The 18,611-nt window shown below is 37.9% G+C and overlaps 1 protein-coding gene across 8 annotated transcripts in view; it reads right to left on the bottom strand.

Moving 5' to 3' along the window:
• TNIK (TRAF2 and NCK interacting kinase) overlaps positions 1 to 18,611 on the bottom strand; it is a 405,908-nt gene that overhangs the window by 133,273 nt on the left and 254,024 nt on the right. For all 8 annotated transcript variants that reach the window (XM_086674716.1, XM_086674709.1, XM_086674712.1 and 5 more), the window contains exon 5: positions 1,751 to 1,861. In XM_086674716.1, coding sequence (XP_086530842.1) covers positions 1,751 to 1,861 — 111 coding nt within the window. The remainder of the gene's footprint in view (positions 1 to 1,750; positions 1,862 to 18,611) is intronic.

The following is an 18,611-nucleotide window of genomic DNA, read 5'->3' on the forward strand; positions in this document are numbered from 1 at the left end:
TCAAGTTACATGTTTCCACACGACTATTCAATTAACCAAGCACTATTTACTGATAAGGGCACCCTTCCCCCATGCACTGCAGCACTTCCTTTGTCATAAATCAGGGGTCCATATGAAGTGCATCTGTTTCTGGATATTTATCCTGTTCCTTTGGCCATCTGTGTATTTGTGTGACGATACCTCATTCTGTCTTATCTACTCAGTAGCTTTACAATAAGTCTTGGTAACTGGCACCATAACTCGTTCAGCTTTGTTCTTCTTCTTCAAGATTGCCTTGGCTATTCTAGGCACTTTGCATTTCCATTTAATGTTTTAAAATTCAGCTTGTCAAGGGGTGCCTGGGTGGCTCAGTCAGTTGACCGTCTGACTCTTAATTTCGGCCCAGGTCATGATCTCATGATTCGTGGTTTTGAGCCCCACGTTGGCCTCTGCACTGACAGCTCAGACCTTATTTGGGATTCTCTCTCTCTCTCTGCACCTTCCCTGCTTGCACTCTCTCTGTCTCTCTCAAAGTAAATAAGTAATTGTTTAAAAAATAAAGCTTGTAAATATCCACAGATACACCTAGAGAAATTTTGATAGGAAGTTCAATGAAACCACGGATCAAACTGGTAAGAAATAACATCTTTACAATATTCAATATTCTTATCTGTGAAATGGTATATACGTCCATTTATTAAAGTCTTCTTTAATTTCTCTCACTAATATTTTGTAGTTTACAGTGTAGAAGTCATTCACATCTTTCTATAAATTGATTTCTAAGTATATGCTATTACAAATGTTATTTTTATGAGTCCATTTTCTTTCTTTCTCTTTCTTTCTTTCTTTCTTTCTTTCTTTCTTTCTTTCTTTCTTTCTTTTTCTTTCTTTCTTTCTTTCTTTCTTTCTTTCTTTCTTTCTTTCTTTCTTTCTTTCTTTCTTTCTTTCTTTCTTTCTCCTAATGTGGTTTCAATTTCTTAATGCCTTCTATCCACCCACCCATCCATCCATTCACAGCACATAATCTGTCTCTCAAAAGTGTATCTTGGGCACATCATGAACATAGTTTTAACTTTTATTCCCTTAGATTAAGAAGGCAGAGCTTATAAATAAATTATGATTGTGAAGCAGATCTAGTAATAATGCTCAGTAAACGTACAATAGACTCCATATTACTAGCAAGAGATAAATAAACTAGTCTGACTGAACCCTGACCAATTACCTTCTTCCTGAATTGAGCTCAGTACATATGATACTATTGTCCAGATTGCCTGACTGAGATTAGTGGGCAAAACTGGACAAATGTACGTAGTCTTATCCAGATATTTTGATTGATTTAAGTGACAACGTCTCAAAGATTTTTTTTTTTTTTCATTTAAAATCAGTTAGACGAGGTTATAAATGCTGGAATGGTTAACATCATGCAATTCGTAAACTATTTTCATAAGTGGAAAATTCAAGTAATCGAAAAAGCTCTAAAAAATTCATTTCCTAAGTGAAACCTTATCTCTATGATCTAAAATCATATTTCTAATTGAAAACACCATTGGAAATGGTTAAGGAAAGTCAACCAGTGTTAACCCCCCAAATGAGAGTTCACATGGCCTGATCAGAATGACTCTCCCTTCTATTGGAGCAGACCACAAAACCACCACCACTGCCATCATTGTTAGAATAAAGCTTTAGAAAGGTCTACGATACTTTTGTGAATGTCAGTGGAAGGTTGGTACTAAGTTCAACACCTCCCAAGATACTCCATGTTGTCACTTACTCGTAAGATCTCCCTGCAGATGTACGCGATCCACTCTTCCTTCAACGTGTTACCTTTTGTGTTCTTGATCAGGTCAGTGACAGAGCCAGCACCACAAAACTCCATCACCAACTGGCAAAGGAAGCAAACATACCATAATTATAATTATACTTCACAGCTTCCACTGGGTTAGGACAGCATAAGTGATTCCAGTTGGCTGCTTTAGAATGCCATTCCTGTAAGGAACAAGTGATCATAAGACAATATATAAAACATAAACTTATATCTTAATTTCTTTCCAAAATGATGGAAAAGAAAGATTATTTTTAATTTTCCAATCTGAAAATTATAGTTGGAAATTGAGGAAAATCTCCATATTCTAAGTATTTTTAAAAACGAGGGCAGATGTATTTGAGAATATCTCTGCAGTTTTATCCAGCAATTGATCTCATCTCTCCTACAAAAGCGGATCATTCTCCTGTCTGAAAGAGCTATGGTTTTCTAGGCAGTCCAACATTGGGACAATAAAGTGTAGGCTGTTTATGGTATTGGTTTGTAAGTGGCACTGTAAGCTGTCAGAGTGGGGACTATCTGTTTTTAATTAACTTCAGCAAATGTTCCCGGGAGGTTAGACACATCAAATAAATTCGATAAACAATAAGCCTTAATTTAGCACCTTTCATCCAAAAAGCTTCAAGTTCTCTATAAATATAAACTCATTACAGCACTCAGCAACTTTATCGAATAGGCAGAAAATAATCCTCTCCCTTATTTAATAGAGAAATAAAGACTAGAAGAGGGAAAACAATCCATCTGATTTTACACTCATTTTCTAGGTTGAGGAAACATATCCATTTCCATATTTTCTCCCTTTTCTTAAAACTAAAAGAGGTCTTCTACAAATGTCATCTTATTAAGTACTTATATATTTTTTGTAATTATATGAAAAGAATTCAGAATAACTATCAATCAATCTCTGACTAGACACTAGAAACAGAACTAAAATGGATCCATAAGAAATCACGTTGACGGTTTTGGCTTTGTCCAAATGTCCATTCCCAACATCAACACCATGGTTGCCTAATAGAAACTCAGTAAAACTCTGAAATGAGTTTCATGAATGAGTTTCCAGTGCGTCTTCTGACTTGTCTTATGATTCCACAAATGGCAGGAAATGCTACCATCTTCTCCAGACTGCCAAGGGAAGTAAAGAGACCTATTAGAAGTTTCTGTAAGGAAATTTGAGAAGTGCCACGGTAGCTCACACTGCAACCCAAAAAGAGTTGCAGAGTTGTCATATATGATAGCCAGGAAGCTATAGGAGACCACAAGATCATGTTAGAAAGAACTCAAGAATCAACTTGAAGAGGTTCTCACTGGCCAACTATGGGATGATTTGAGCATCAATAAAAGTAACAACTGCAACGGCTTGAAACACATTAAATATGCCTAACTAAATGCATTAATAAACAACCCTCAAAAAGAATATATATATAACTGGCTCCATCTTATTTTGAGACTGGTAAATAAAGGGAAAGAATCAAGAGTTTCTACTGCCAATCTGAGATAAGTTTTACCACTGGATAATTAAGTACTTAAGAGGTAAATTTTCTTTTCATAAACAGCAGGCATTCCATGCAATAAATGAAGAGGACAGAAGAGAATTAGAATATTACTATTTCATAGCCCCTAAATAAAAAAATTTAAGTACTGATTATCAATGGCTGCTAACACTAAAATAAATAAATAAATAAATAAATAAATAAATAAATAAATAAGAAGTAACCAGACAGGATTTGCCTCTTGATTAGAATAGCAACATCACCTAAGAAGTAGCCTTGCCAAAAACAAACAACAGCAAACAAACAAAAAACCCAGAATCTGATCAAGTGTTTAGTTCCAACTGCCAAATTACAAAAAATTCAGAGTACTGAGGAACATGTTACCTCATGGGGACACAATCAAGAAAACCTAGAATAGGAAACTCCATAGGGCAAATGACCCATTTGCTTTAACAAATAAATTGCAAGAAGGTAAAAAAGGAGATGGAGGGGATATCTATAGACTTAAAACCATTAAAAAAGATATACCAACAATGTGCAAAGGATGCAACTTATCTAAATATGATTTTTTAAAAAAAGCTGTTAAAATTGTTGAGGCAATTAAAGCTTTGCATACAGACTAGATATTTGATGATACTAAGGAAATAGGAGGTTTTTTAAAAAGTGTGATAATGGTACTGTTGTTATGTAAAAAATTCTTATCTTTTAGTGAAACATACTGAAATATTATGGATAAAATGATATGATGGTCTTTTCTATAAATGCTGCTGGGACAACTGAATATCCACATGTAAAAGAATGATGTTGAACCCTGACCTCATACTATACAAAAATTATCTCAAAATGGATCAAAGACCTAAATGTAAGAACTAAAACTATAAAACTCTGAGGAGAGAATACAGGGGTAAATTTCCATGACCTTGGACTTGGCAATGGTTTCTAGCTATGACAATAAAAGCACAAACAACAAAAGAAAACACAGATAAATTGGATTACATTAAAATTAAAAAACTTCTGGGGCGCCTGGGTGGCGCAGTCAGTTAAGCGTCCGACTTCAGCCAGGTCACGATCTCGCGGTCCGTGAGTTCGAGCCCCGCGTCAGGCTCTGGGCTGATGGCTCAGAGCCTGGAGCCTGTTTCCGATTCTGTGTCTCCCTCTCTCTCTGCCCCTCCCCCGTTCATGCTCTGTCTCTCTCTGTCCCAAAAATAAATAAACATTGAAAAAAATTAAAAAAATAAAATAATAAAATAAAATTAAAAACTTCTGTGCATCAAAGGATATAAACAAGAGAGTGAAAAGAAAACTCCCAGAATGGGAAAAATATTTGTAAATCATATATCTAATAAAAGTCTAGTATCCAGAATATATAAAGAACAGATCAACAACAAAAAAATAAACAACATCATTTAAAAATGGGCAAAACACTTGAATAGACATTTCTTCAAAGAAGATATACAAATAACCTGCAATCACATGCCAAGATGTTTATCATCAACAGTCATTAGGAAGTTGTAAATCAAAACAATAAGATACCACTCTATACCCACTAGGATGGTTATAATTTTTTTAATAAGTCAGAAAATAACAAACGTTGGCAAGGATGTGAGAAATTGGAGCCCTCATATACAGCTGGAGGGAATGTAAAATGTTGCAGTCACAAACACTTTAATGGTTCCACACACATTAAGTTAACATAGAATTGCCATATGACCTAGTAAGTCCAATTTTAGGTATATACTCAAAAGAATTGAAAACCAAGTATTCAAACAAAAACTTGCATCAGAATGTCCAAAGCAGCACTATTCACAATAGACAAAAGGTGGAAGTAACCAAAATGTCCACCATTGGATGAATAAACAAAATGTGGTATATCCTATAATAAAGTATTATTTTGCTATGAAAAGGAAAGAAGTACTGATGCCTGATACAACATGGCTGAATCTTGAAAAGATTATACTAATTGAGAGAAGGACCAAAAAGGCTCTATATTGTATAAACCCACTTATATGAAATATCCAGAATAGGCAAATCCCTAGAAACAAAAAGATTAGTGGTTGCCAATGGTTTCCTTTTGGAGTCATGACAAAGTTCTGGAACTAGATAGTGGTAATGGTTGGACAATACTATGTACTTAATGCCACTAAATTATATATTTTAAAATGGTTAAAATGTTAAATTTTATGTTATATATTTTTTATCATAACTTAGAAAAAGAGATATAATGAGAAGATATGTTTCAAAATAATAGAAGGAAAGAAGTGGGTAAGCATATGGATGGGCAGGATTGGTCAATGATTGATGGTTTGGGGACTAGTGTTGCGCATACGAGTGTCCATTATATTGTTCTCTTTACTATTGTGTATTTGGGGGATTCTCTACAATACAAAGTTAAAGAAAAATCCCATTGTGTAGCAAACCATGGTTCAATGGTGGCAGGATAGACTGAAGAAACATCCTTGGGTTGAAATATTTTCTCAAGTGAGCTGAATATGTTTGTGCTCCTTTCTCTTCTCAAATCTCATTTTGACAAACACAGTGACCAGACCTCCTATGAATCCTTCCATTGCTCCCATATCAGCGGGAGAAAATGTCCCACCGCTGAGCTCTATTAGGCCACAAAATTATAGTTCCCAAGGAAAGCAGTGGAAGCCCAGTGACTCTAGTCTTTTAAAATTAGATTGGACAAAATACTTTCAAATATTCAGTAGGAAACAATCCTGCTCTAGCCAGGCACTAATGTCAGTGATTTCTATAATTTGCTTCTCTATTCAGCTCTAGCTGAAGGCTGCTGAATTCTTTTCATTTCACTATGGAATGAAATGATTGTTAAATTGTGTAATGGGATTTAAAAAAAAAAAAAGAGAAAGAAAGGAAGAAACCAGCATTTGCTAGCAACTGGTTCCTGCAGCCACACAGTGACACTGATAATTACTGCCACCACGCAGCAGGGACCCTCCCTCATCACAAGTAACCTCATCACATTAATAAACAGAAACAGGGCTCAACATGCCAAGCCCAGCAGCAGTAAGTCAATAACTTCACATCTCACAAGCAAGAAATAATGGATCATTAATATCTTCCCCCAAAGAAAGTTCTTGAAGAGTTGACACTGGGGCAACAATACTTGCTAACATTAACTGAGAATCTGCCATGTGCCGGGTGCTGGGCTTGGTGATTTGCAGCTACTGATTCATTAATACGCCATTGCCTCAATTCCCTTTTCCTTATTCACTTAGAAATGAAGCTTAGTAATGGTCTGCAGCCTTATCCATGGTATACCTACTCATTAAGTAAGCAGAGTGTGTTGAAAGAATGGTGCTCTCTCAAGTACTAGTTATGTGACCCTGGGCATGTATGTTCTCTAACCACCCTGGGCTCAGCACCCCACCACCATCACTATAAAATACAACATAAAACAATAAAATAAAATAAAATAAAATAAAATAAAATAAAATAAAATAAAATAAAATAAAATAAAATAAAATAAAATAAAACAAAATAAAATAAAACAAAATAAAATAAAACAAAATGTTTGGTGTGAACACTAAATGTGTTTATGAGTGTAAAGGTCCTAGCAGTCCCAAATCTTAAACTATACTTATTACTTTTTATCTGTTGGTCTGTCTGCATTTTTAAAAACGAGCAACCAGGAAGAGTTTCCAGCTTGGAAGATGGTATCAATAGCTTCCCAAGATCCACTTCAAATGGCTGACAGAACATGGGGCACATGCATTTCTATAACCTCTATTAACAAAAGAGCACAAAGAACACATGGCTTTTTTTTAAGCTTGTATCACATGGCAAGAAAAAAACAGTGGTGCATTCCAGGATGTCGGATCTTTTTATTTGAGGCTGAAGAGGTAGAGGGAAAGGTTTAGAAGGAATGGTACATTTGAAATGCTCTTTCCACACCACCGAAATAACTGGGTCAGAAAATAGAATACACCTGTGTGTCACTTGGGAAAAGAGAAGAGAGACTGGGTTGAAGGTGAGAACAGAACTAAGCTCAGGCAGGAAGGGGCCTGGACCTGGAACCGTGTCACTGAGTAGATATTTAAGAAACAATATGGTGAAGCGAGACCCAATTAAGAGGGAAGGGGTTGGGGTGCCTGGGTGGCTCAGTCAGTTAAGCCTCTGACTTTGGCTCAGGTCATGATCTCACAGTTAATGAGTTCACGCCCTGCATCAGGCTCTGTGCTGACAGCTTGGAGCCTGGAATCTGCTTCGGATTTTCTCTCTCTCTCTCTCTCTCTCTCTCTTTCTCTCTGCCCATCCCCTGCTTTCACTCTGTCTCTGTCACTCTCTCTCAAAAATAAATAAAACATTAAAAAAATAATAATAATAAAAGGGGGAAAGTGTTGCCTGGATGATTTGGACACGTGGTTATTGTTATCGACATTAAAAAGGTTAACTTTTTTTTTTTTAATTTTTTTTTTTCAATGTTTATTTATTTTTTTTGGGACAGAGAGAGACAGAGCATGAACGGGGGAGGGTCAGAGAGAGAGGGAGACACAGAATCGGAAACAGGCTCCAGGCTCCGAGCCATCAGCCCAGAGCCTGATGCGGGGCTCGAACTCACGGACCGCGAGATCGTGACCTGGCTGAAGTCGGACGCTTAACCGACTGCGCCACCCAGGCGCCCCAAAACGGTTAACTTTTAAAAACAAAGAGTTTGTTTTTAATGTTTACTTATTTTTGAGAGAGAGTCAGAGCGAGAGTGGGGGCAGGGGCAGAGAGAGGAAGACACTGAATCCAAGGCAGGTTCCAGGCTCTGAGCTGTTGGCACAGAGCCCGACGTGGGGCTGGAACCCATTAGCCATGAGATGATGACCTAAGCCGATGTCAGATGTTCAACTGAGTCACCCGGGTGCCCTTTAAAAAAAAAAACAACAACAAAAAAACAAAGTTCTAACATATGTCACAACTTACATGGTTGTTTGTCATGTATTTTTGTCGTTGTCTTATATTTCTGTTTTCTCTTAGAGGCTGTGGGGGGAGGGGGCACTTATTATGCCCTCCTCTGCCTTCCCCTCTCCAGGACAATATTTAAGCAAAAGGTCTTAGGTCTCAGCTGAGCCCAGAAGGAATTTCAGAAGCACTGCCTGAGCTAGCCCTGAGCTCACCTCATCAGGAGGGGTCTTCAATATGGAGTCACCTGCTGTGGTCACTTCTTTAAAAAAATTTTTTTTAATGTTTTATTTTATTTTTGAGAGACAGAGAGAGACAGGGCATGAGCAGGGGAGGAGCAGACAGAGAGGGAGACACAGAATCCGAAGCAGGCTCCAGGCTCTGAGCTGTCAGCACAGAGCCCGATGCGGGGCTCGAACCCATGAACGCGAGATCATGACCTGAGCTGAAGTTGGACGCTTAACCAACTGAGCCACCCAGGCGCCCCTGTGGTCACTTCTAACCTGCACTTTCCAATCCTAATCACCTCTGAACTACTTTTAAAAGGTTTATCCTCAGAACCAACTTAAGAAGCTTAGGATGATTTCTGGGGTCCCTACAGTATTCACTGGTCTGCTAGTTAACTGGTTTTAAGATCCTATATAAGAAACAATGCTTTATGATATTTTAGAATTGCAGGCACTAGCCCCAAACACCTCAACTTGTTCCCCTCGCATATCACCAGTCAGTCACTCACAAGAATAACTGACTATTAACAGATCCTTCTCTTTTATAGTAAAAGGAGGAGAAAGAGGCAGGGAGAGGAAGACGAGGGAGCAGGATGCTTAAGGTCTGTCTAAAATGAGAGAAGTTCTGGGGCACCAGGGTGGCTCAGCCAGTTAAGTGACTGACTCTTGATTTTGGCTCAGGTCAGGATCTCATAGTTCATGAGTTCAAGACCCGCATGGGGCTCTGCTTGGGATTCTGCTTCTCTCTCTCTCTCTCTCTCAAAATAAATAAATAAACTTAAAAAAAAAATTGAAATGAGAGAGGTTTGTATTGAGCAACTGAAGGGGCATTCTAAGAAATGGGTAGGAAAGATAAACACCCAAGAATTCACAGCTCTGCAGAGGATAAGCATCTTGACCTTGAAGGTCCAGAAACATCAGAAAGGCACAGGATATTTTTATCATGTGTGGCTGGGAATAGCCACGGATCTCATCTGCATGATTTATGAAGGTGTAAACAAAACCAGTACTTTGTTATGGAATGCTGTCTCACTTGTCAGAGGTAGTTTAAAGTCCCACAATATAAAATACATGTGCATGTAAGTACAGAAATTGGCAGGTGTACATATGAACGTGTTTACCATTTAAGCCAACTTATGGAAAAGTAAAGTAAAACTGGTGGGAATTTCAAATTTGGAAATGCATTCATTTTTAAACTAGCATGTATTTGAAAAGAAGAATTCCCTTAACTTCTACATTATATTTTTAGACTTCAGAACAAGTGCTTGAACTACAAATTCTAAGTTTTGCAAAGACAAAAAACTGAGTCCCAAGGACGTGAAGTCTCCCAAACTTTGTCAATATAGTTTCTGGATAATGAACGACTTTATATCTTGAGAACGACAATGGGAGTTTGAATATATGGAGCCAACTGGTACTTTTAGCGACAAGAAGCCTGTGTAAAGGACAGGCCCACTACAAGGGCTCAACGGTCACCATGTCTAGGGAGAGAGAGACTCAGAGTTGGCATAAAGCATTCAGGGAATAAGCAAAGTTAGTTGCATCTTGTATTTGGTTTCTGGTGCTCAAGTTTCTCAGTATGTATGCAAGCTCAGCTGGGGAATTTTTCCTGTTAGGAGTAAACCATTACGTGTCCATTCTGCTCACAGAAACTAACCTTATTAAGGCTGTTAAGAAATGCTCAATGCTGCTGGTCAGAATGTTACAGCCAAATAGAAGAATTTGGGGAGGGGATGGGAAAGCAAGCTTTCGGACAAGTAAAAACAGGAAAAGAAGAGAAAATACTAGCCTCAGAAGATTTATGATTAAGCGGCTTGATAGTTGAGGATTTTGAGAAGCATTTAGGTTAATGAGACACAGACTTTGGTTCAGAATTTATCTAGAAAAGGAACCAGAAGGTTTGTTTAGACCAGTGGCAGAATAACTCTGGGGACACATAAGTCTTCCTTCTGCTCAGGTGAAAAGAAGTTTAAGCACATTTCAAATGAAATTCATTGGGATAAAAGAAGAAATCATTTGTACATTCCTGTCACAGAATCACCCATCGGTTCATAAAAATGGCTCTTTTAAAGCTGATCTCAGGCCCTGTTGCAAAGTATCAAATTAGGTATGACTTTAACTCTGTGTTTGTAACTAAGTAACCTATCTCTATAGGTCGTGCAATAGGACAGCTCTGAGACTGGAAGCCTGTTTACAATCATTCCTCCTAATATTTCAGGCACTCCTTCTAGAATTACCAAAGTTAGCCCTTCAAAAATTTCTACTCACAAATAATAAGATTCAATTACTTCTCCAGACAAATGACCTAGGCTCTATATATATGAAGAAAGGAGTTCTTTAGTTATACAAGTGACAAATACTGATTAAAACAATCAAAAAATAAATAAAAAAAGCAAAGAAAAGAAAAATAAAGCCTCGTTTCTGATGCATAGAACTCAAAAAAGGAGAAATATTAATTATTCAAAGGACTCAGCTACCGGTGGCTGAATTTTTAATAATGCTATCTGCAGCATTTCATATTTATATCTTACAACAACCAAAAATGTCAATGGGCATGATCTTTTTGCCAGGCAAGATGCTACAGCAAATGTAAACTCTAGCAGACCTAGGTCTGGAGGTTGTGGCCAACATCACTGCAGATTCTAGAAAGGATCTCTCATTGGTTCATCTCAGTATCTTATTTGCTGATGATCTCATGCAGGAGCTAGACAACTAACATCAATATGTGAAGTTTAGCATGTATGGAAGTCACCTGGGAGTGGTGGAATTTCTGGTACAAATTGGAGCAGGTGTGTGCTCCCCAAACAGTTATAACACACTGCTGCTATTGGGGGTTTCAGGCCCAGCATTTTCAAATCATCCTAGTTTTCAAAACTTTTTAAGGAATCCAGACTTTTGCAAGAAATTGATATTTTCTAATGTTGCCATAACTAAAACACCGCCATCTTATGTGACTAAAACTAAATACATTCACCCAGACAGTACTTAGCCTCTGGGCTGCCAGTTTGAAAACCCAGGCCTATTACTCTAAAGTTACCATTTTTATATGGAAGAAACCAGATGTCAGAGATGCTGCCTCTGCCAATACTAGAACCCAGGTCTCTGGATTCCAGATCAGGTTTTAGCTAACGGTGGCAATGCTTGTCCCCTCAATGCATACATAGTTTCTGAACTCTTAGCTCTTCAAGGCTACACTGTTGCGATCTAATGAATGGCTTACTGAGACATTTCAGTACAGTAATCTGCTGTCTTACTTGACCACCCTACATTTTGGAAACTAATCAGATATTATTGCTTTTGGGGTGCCTGGGTGGCTCAGTCAGTTAAGAGTCTGTCTTCAGCTCAGGTCATGATCTCACCGTTGGGGAATTCCAGCCCCGAGTTTGAGCCCTGAGCGTGCTGACAGTACAGAGCCTGCTAGGATCCTCTGTCTCCCTTTCTCTCTGTTCCTCCCTTTCTCTCTCTCTCTCTCTCTCTCCCTCTACTCAAAAATCAATATTATTAAAAAAAAAAGAAATTTATCATTGTTTATAAGATATTCTAGTCCTGGGATTGTAGTAGTATGAGAAGACAGCAAAACATGTATGATTTTGCCTTCTAAGGTTAGAGTATTAGTACCCCTAATAGATGGTACTTGTCCCTCAGTCCCAGTGCCTGAATGGTGTGCAGCAAAATGGAGAGCTTCTCATCACTGAGATGAGGTGGAATGAGACGGCCGTGCTGTGTGACAGAGCTTGCTTGTTTCCAAGAGATCAGAATCTTTATTGAAAGAGCTCCCCTTTTTGATTTCCGGTTCAGGCCCTGAGCGGTTGATAAAGGAGAATTACTTAGCCATTATCAGAAGTAGCTGTATTTCCTCAAAGAGCTGGTACTAAACAAGAGTTTATCTCTACAACAAGACTGATAGAATTCGCACAGATTATAATTCAATCAGACACCTAAAACAGCACATGTGTTGGCTGTAGGATATGTGCAAAACCTCTAGCCACAACAAAAGAAATAACTGGGGAATATTTCCTGTAGTCTGGATACTGGGAATGCGTGTTAGGAAGTGCTGCTTTGGAAGCTTGATTGGCTCAGTCAGTTCAGCATCTGACTCTTGATTTCGGCTCAGGTCATGATCTCATGGTTCATGAGTTCGAGCCCTAAGTTGGGCTCTGTGCTGACAGCATGAAGCCTGCTTGGGATTCTCACTTGCTGCCCCTCCCCACTCACACTTATGCTCTCTCTCTCTCTCTCTCTCTTAAAAAAGTGCTGCATGGGGCGCCTGGGTGGCGCAGTCGGTTAAGCGTCCAACTTCAGCCAGGTCACGATCTCGCGGTCCGTGAGTTCGAGCCCCGCGTCGGGCTCTGGGCTGATGGCTCAGAGCCTGGAGCCTGTTTCTGATTCTGTGTCTCCCTCTCTCTCTGCCCCTCCCCCGTTCATGCTCTGTCTCTCTCTGTCCCAAAAAAATAAATAAACATTAAAAAAAAAAATTAAAAAAAAAAAGTGCTGCTTTGGTTGCTACAGGTTACGTCTCTATATAATTCACAATAACATTTTTATATAAATGTAATCCTAACAGAATGCCATTAGTCCAAAGAGTCAACTATCTGTGATCTTTGCAATTGTTTGCTAAAACATTCCCAAAAGTCTTAAGGTACTCCTCAAGGCATACTTCTTAGACTTCCACATCAGTCTTATTAGTAGCTAACTGGTCCTGCTACCCTCTTTGAAAATTGGGGAACTGAGGAATGGAGGTTAAAGATGAAGTCAAAATAAATTAAACCCAAAGCATCAATCCTATTTGGAACACCAACTTTTGATATCAGAATTATTTTTTACAACTTAAAAAAAAAGAATGTAAAACTCAAGGGCTTGATTCTAGCATAAGAGAGCTTGGGGTTAGCTAGCACACTGGCTTTATCACTCACCAGCTGTAAGACCTGGGGTAAATTTCTTAACTTCTCTGAGCCAAATTTCCTTATTGGTAAAGTGGGGATAATGATAGATCTAATGTATAGAGTAGTTGTTAAGATCTAATGAAATAATATGATAATGCAAAAAAAAAAAAAAAAACAACAAAAAACCCAAAACCATAACATTTGGCATATGAGAAGCAAGCAATAAATATTATCTGCCACTGTTATTATTAACACAGAATGGCTCAAATTTAGTGAGTTGGAGCCCTTGGAATAATGATACACAATCATATTCTATAACCAAGTTCCCACCAACATTGTACTCTGGTATTAATTTCCCATTATGTTTCTATTCTGCCTTTACTTTTCCAAGTTCCCCCTGAGTTTGTTACCAAATAGAAAGAGCACAACTAGAAAAAGAAGACACCCTCATCCTCGTAAGCATTTCATGGCTTGGTATTTTTTTCCCCGGTAACACAGAAGCTAATGGACGATTACTAGTGGGGATGGTCCCTGCTAGGCCCTCTGTCTTCCAAGCAGAATGTGGGTCCTACTTAATTGCAGGTGGTCAAATGGAATGTGAAGGCCTGGCCCTCCCTTGGGGCCTGGGTTTGGGAGAGACCACTATTTGCAGATCTCCCTTTGCCAACCTCAGGAAGGGGATTCGCTTGCTAAAACAGTCTCCTAATTGGCCTCCCTGATTCTACTCTGGCCTCCATCTGGTCTAGTCTCAACCCAGAAATAGGAGAGACCCCTTAACTATGTGGCTCATATTCCATCCCTCCTCTACTTTCAAAACCCTCCAGTGGCCCCCGCCCCCCCACCTCACTCAGAGTAAGAGCTGACATCTTTCCAATGGTCGGTAAGGCCCTGCATGATGTGGCTCCAGGTCTCATCTCCCAGGTTTCTGATCACACTGCTCCCATTGTTATTCTTGGAAACCACCAGGCTTGGAACACGCCTCCTTGAGTCCTCTACAATGGGACTTCCTCTGGATGCAACCCCATCAACCTTTCCCTGCTCTACTAGGCTCTTGTCAGCTTCCAGCACTCTCTACACTTTTCTTACTAATTATATTTATTTTCTATGGTCTGTAGCAGGAGTGTAAGCTACATGTAAGTAGGGGCTTTCTTTAGTTTTGTTCATGGATGTATTCTAAGTGTCTACAAGAGTCCCTTTTGTCTAGCAAGTGCTTGATATATATTTGTAGGATGAACAAATGAATGGTGACTGAATAAATGAATATATACACTTGCAGACTCTTGATTCCCAGCAACCACAGCTGTCTTCGTGGGAGGAGCAGCTGGCCAGGGTGAGAACTGGCAGGCAGCAACTGATTCCCAAGAATACGAAATCTCCTGTTCACGCCATGCAGATGCAAACAGGCTTGCTGCTTTCTCCCAGTGCCTATTGGAAAATGGACTGCAGGTCTGCTTATTTAAAAACAATAACAACAAACTTCCAGTGCCTTTCACAGAACTTCAGGCCAAGCTAAATTGTCACATTTCAGGATGCCTGCATTCTGACTCTGCATTCATCCATTAATGAGCTTTGAGGCCCTGGGAAAGTCAATTAACTTCCTGGGGATCCAGCAAAATAAAAGACGACTAATTTTGTTTCCAACTTAAAAAATTGCAGCATTAGGAAAAGGGTAAAAATAAGTGAATCCCTGCTTGACCACTCCTCTCTTTCTTTCAACCAATTTCTAATAAACATCCAGATTTTAACAATTCACTCTCACAAGAAAACCAACTCTCCTATCTGGCCCATCTCACAAAAGAAATGATAAATAGTTGGGTGTGACTCAGCTTGTACTATTGCAAGTGATTCCTGAAGGTGGTGGTTCCAAAGCTACATTAATGCTTTCGTTTAATTTGGAACCAGGGCCCTGACCAAACAAAAAAACTCTCTGCAGACAGCATTAAAACAGCTATCATTCTCCACTTGTTATCTGCTGAAGCTTATGGCAATATGGGGTCATTGCTAAAAAGCTAGATTCTTGATGACGTAGAAGTCCTTTAGGAACACAGAGATATTCCTACTGGAATCATCTTATCACTTCCTGTCGAACTTTTAGTCCACAAATAAAATGAACTCTCAAAGTACCTGCAGCCATCTGCTTTGTATCGACATTATTAGCAACCAGGTCTGTAGAAATAATAATCATTTTCATTTACAGTCCAACTATTCTATCAGCCTCGTATGCTCAGCACCTTCCTGGCACTGAGGCCACAGAGATGCAAACACAGTCCTTGCCTCAGATTGCTGACTGTCTTTGAGGAGCAAAGACAGCCCAATGGGGAGCAATTAAAAAAAGAAACAGAAGTGGCTCTGATGTTCAACGTAAGAGAAAGTTTAGAAGAAAAAAGAAGCAGACATAAGAAAGAAAAAAAATGTTTTAAAAGTTAAATTAGTGAAATTACTACCCAGATACAAGTATCTTCGACACCATTGGTATCCTAGACATCCCCATCATTTAAATAGACAGTAGATACATTTTTTCTTTTATTTCCTTTTTCTTCCTTTTTTATTTGCCAAAAATGAAAATGTATTTTATCTAATCATAGTATTTTTAAAAGGCTTTAAAAAAATCCCATTATATAAGTTAATGTTTTTGCACTATAAATATAAATCTACATCATTTTAACTGGCTGATGTGTCCTTTCACAGTGTCCTTTAATGGATTTACTTAAGCAATTCCCTATTGGTTACCTTCTACATACATCTTTACACAGTTACCCAAATATTTATTTAGGATACATGCCTGTATATCTATCTATCTATCTGTGTGTGTGTGCGTGTGTGTGTGTGTGTGTGCGCGCTCGCGCGCGCGTGTGAATGTTTATCTGTATGCATCCCAAATGCCCTTGAGTAAAGATAGAGTACCAGCCTCCAATCTTCATTTCCATAAGCAGGGGGTATGAGTGTCCATTCTGGGCATATCATTTAAAAAAAATCTTTGCCAATCTATAAGTTTAAAAAATGGTATCTAATTCTTGTTCTGTTTTGCATTTACATTGTTGGTATGATTATATTTTAAGAACATCTTTACAGGTAATTGAAAATTCTTACTTTGCTAATTGCTGCCTCATTCTTAACTCAATCCTTCTTTTAGTTCCATATTATTTCTATTATACCATATTATTTCTATTATTATTTCTAAAAACTCTTCCTCTCTAAAGGCGACTAAATTCTTTCTCATCATATATAAAATATTTTTCCTAAATTAGTTACTTGCATTTTTACCTTGTTTTTTATGTTTTTTTGTAATGAGAATCTCAAAAAAAAATGTATACAGGCAAGTCCATCAAAATTCTGTTATGTGGTCATGCCCTTGCATATATGGCCTCATTTATCTTTTTTAGTATTATACAGTTATAGCTTTTTTCTCTTACTATTTTTACATTTTTAATTTTCACATTTATATCTACTATACATTTAAGAGGCCACAATTAAAATATTACTATAACTTTTTCAGAAATCACATAAAAATATATAAAATCAATGTGATCATACAAAGTGGGTTTATTTACCCCAAAATACCTTTTTTATTTTAAATTTAAAGATGGGCTTATGGGGGAAAATATACAGTAGCTCTTTTCTCTTCCAAAGATTATAGTATTCAGTTATCAAAATACATGAAAATCTTGTTATTTTTCTGAGCTAACATTATAATATTCTTTTTGGTCACCAATTCTGTTCACTGTGTATGTTTTATCTTCTCAACTGGACTACAGACAGATGTCTTTGCATTAAGAGAGTAAACTGAGATTCTTTGATTAGCTGTCCATGAAATAGTAGGTGCTGGATTCACACAATTTAGTATATAATTTGGCATATAGTAAATTCTGTCTAATTAAAGAATTTTGTGTGTCAGACACATAGTAAGAGCTCTAGAAAATGAGTAAGATGGTAAGTGGTTAAAAGGGTATTTTTAGAGTAATTAATCCAAACAGCAACATATGGAATGAACAGAGATTCAAGAAAGAGAGAGAGAGGTAGGTCAAGTAGAAGTCTACTGCAAAATCTAGGCTTCCACTGAATGGGCCCACATGAAGTTAGCAAAGGAAGATTAAACCAAGACAGCATTATAAGCCAGCCTGAGAGATAAGAATGAATAAAAGTTTCATGGACAGAAACCACGAAGGTGAGAGGAAGAGCAATCTAAGCAGGGCAGGGATAGGAATAGTGGTTTTGGTAGCAGATATACTGAATTTACCTTCCTTCAGTGGGACAGCTGTCTCACAAACTGTCAAAGATACAGGACTGGGGCACATAGCTAACTAGAAAAGAAAGCAACCATGAGAGTACGTATATGGTATCAGATACTGTTTTAGGTATTTCATTCACAGAACTGGAATTTAAATTTCAGTCATCCACACATTAGCCAGAGATGAGGAAAAGACCCATAGAACTTGGTTAGATTATTGTTCCACCATTTCTAGCTACATAGACCTTGGGGCAATTTACTTACCCTCTTTGTAAACCTAAGTTCTGTCATCTAAGAAATGAGGCAAACTCTGGAAAACAGTATGGAGTTTCCTCAAAAAATTAAAAATAGAACTACACTATGACTCAGCAATTGCACTACTAGGTATTTATCCAAGGGATACAGGTGTGCTGTTTCAAAGGGGCACATGCACCCCAATGTTTATAGCAGCACTATTGACAATAGCCAAAGTATGGAAAGAGCCCAAATGTCCATCGATGGACGAATGGATAAAGAAGACGTGGTATATATATATATATATATATATATATATATATATATATATATATACAATGGAGTATTACTTGCCAATCAAAATGAATGAAATCTTGCCACTTGCAACAAGATGGAATGGAACTAGAGGGTATTAGGCTAAGCGAAATTAGTCAGAGAAAGACAAATATCATATGACTTCACTCATATGAGCACTTTAAGACACAGAACAGATGAACATAAGAGAAGGGAAACAAAAATAATATAAAAACAGGGAGGGGGACAAAACATAAGAGACTCTTAAATAAAGAGAACTGAGGGTTGCTGGAGGGTTTTTGGGTGGGGGATGGGCTAAATGGGTAAGGGGCATTAAGGAATCTACTCCTGAAATCATTGTTGCACTACATGCTAACTAACTTGGAAATAAATTAAAATATGAATTAATTAATTAGAAAAAAAGAAATGAGACTAAAAAAAATGAGACCATAATAATGTCCATCTCAAAGAGCTGGAATAAATGACATACATAAAAGCAAATAGTGTGATGCCTAACTCAATAAATGTGGTCACTAGTGGAAAAAC

Source organism: Puma concolor, chromosome C2, assembly GCF_028749965.1.
Source record: "Puma concolor isolate L17-30 chromosome C2, mPumCon1.1.hap2, whole genome shotgun sequence".
NCBI classification, from domain to species: Eukaryota; Metazoa; Chordata; class Mammalia; order Carnivora; family Felidae; genus Puma; species Puma concolor.